The sequence below is a fragment of the Apaloderma vittatum genome, unplaced genomic scaffold, assembly GCF_000703405.1.
Source record: "Apaloderma vittatum isolate BGI_N311 unplaced genomic scaffold, ASM70340v1 scaffold29366, whole genome shotgun sequence".
Lineage (NCBI taxonomy): Eukaryota > Metazoa > Chordata > Aves > Trogoniformes > Trogonidae > Apaloderma > Apaloderma vittatum.
The window spans coordinates 1-1,497 of NW_009720514.1; the positions used below are offsets into that span (position 1 = coordinate 1).

Sequence of the window (1,497 nt, forward strand, 5' to 3'; positions counted from 1 at the left end):
ACTTGAGCCTCCTACAGAGGGAGTCACAGTCCCTGCGGGTGCGAGGCAGCTCCTGGGGTCCCCACAAAAAGGGTTTCAAAGGGACAGCGAGGAGCTGGAACGTGCCAAAGGGAGGTGGTGGAGTCCCCGTCCCTGGAGGCGTTTAAAGGCCGTTCAGATGTGGTGCTGGGGCCGATGGGTTAGGGGTGCGCTAAAAAAAAGCGCATGGGTTTGACTCGATGGTCCCAGGGGGCTTTTCCAACCTGAAGGAATCTATGAACGGGAGCTCGGCTTGCCGCCAACCCCCTCGAGTGCAGCCGAAGAGCAGAGCCCTGTGCCCACGACGCAGCAGGGCGAGCAGCCACGGCTTTATTCATTGCGCCCTGAGAGTCCGCTGCTGGAGGAAGAGGAGGAGACCCACGGGGAGAGCAGCTCACAGGGCCCCGCGCCCCCTTCTCTGCTCCAAGGGATGGGGAGGAACACGGCAGCCCCCTCAACATCAGCGGGAGGGCTCAAAGAGGTACTCCAGGTCCGGCTGCCGCAGCCTCTGTTCCTTCTTCTTGTTCTTGGCAAACTCCCTCAGCATGGCCATCACGTCGTTCTCAAACTCGGCTGGCGTGGGCTTCGCTTCTGAGGTTAAAAGGAAGAAAGGGGAAGCAAGAAAAGGGCTCTGTCCTGTCCCAAAGGATCCCAGAACGAGGAGCTGCACCGTACCTGTGGCCCAGTAGTAGATGTCCCAGTCGTTGCTGGGTTCGTTGATGAGCCGGTCATAAAGGTTCAGCTGCTGCTCGCTCATGCGGTTCAGGTTCTCTTTCGCAAAGAGGCTGGAGAGAAGACGTAGGAGGATGAGCGTGGATGAGCGGAGGAAGAGCCAGGTTGGCATGCTGCTCCCAACCACAGCTGGCAGCCAGGGCCAGAAGGCACAGAGGAACTGGGTCCAAAGTCACCTGCCTTCAGCCCCAGCCTTCTCTCCGCTAACCCCTGCTTCAGTCCTAAAACCCGACTAGGCTTGCCTCATTCATGCAGCCCAGAAATCACATACATCCTCCCCAAAAGATTTTGGCATCAATTAGGAGCTTCCTCTAGAGCTCTCACATGCCTCCAGCTGCCTCTGCTCCATCCCACCCAGCAGCAGCACTGATCACTACATCCTGCACAAGCAAAGCTCTTGCAGTGGTTTATCCACCGGCTCAGCCTTCTGTCCTCTAACCACACCACACCTTTTGGGGGTTATGGCTATGCACGAGCCCACCAAGCTCTCTCCTGCAATGCTTGGGGCTCTTCCCTTTTAATTAAAAACCTGCCTTCAAGGCGTTGAACTCCACAGCAGCTATGCTCACCTTTCTCCCTTAGCTCTCCAGGGCTGATGTTATCTCTCCTGTAAAGCACCCCCTATCCCTGCCCACCCCTGGCCAAAGGGGACAAATTGTCAGGGACAGGCTGAGAAGCCAGGAGGGAGGATGAGCAGCCCACATCTCACCTAAGCAGGATGCAGTTCTCCAGCATCCCTCTCTTTCG

At 57.4% G+C, this 1,497-nt stretch overlaps 1 protein-coding gene across 1 annotated transcript; it reads right to left on the reverse strand.

Moving 5' to 3' along the window:
* Positions 1-478: 478 nt before the first annotated feature.
* Positions 479-1,491, reverse strand: SDHAF2 (succinate dehydrogenase complex assembly factor 2; the record flags this gene model as incomplete). Its single annotated transcript, XM_009871040.1, has 3 exons — positions 479-609; positions 694-803; positions 1,460-1,491. Coding segments are annotated over 3 exons (273 nt in total), but the record flags the coding sequence as incomplete, so codon positions are not given.
* Positions 1,492-1,497: the final 6 nt, after the last annotated feature.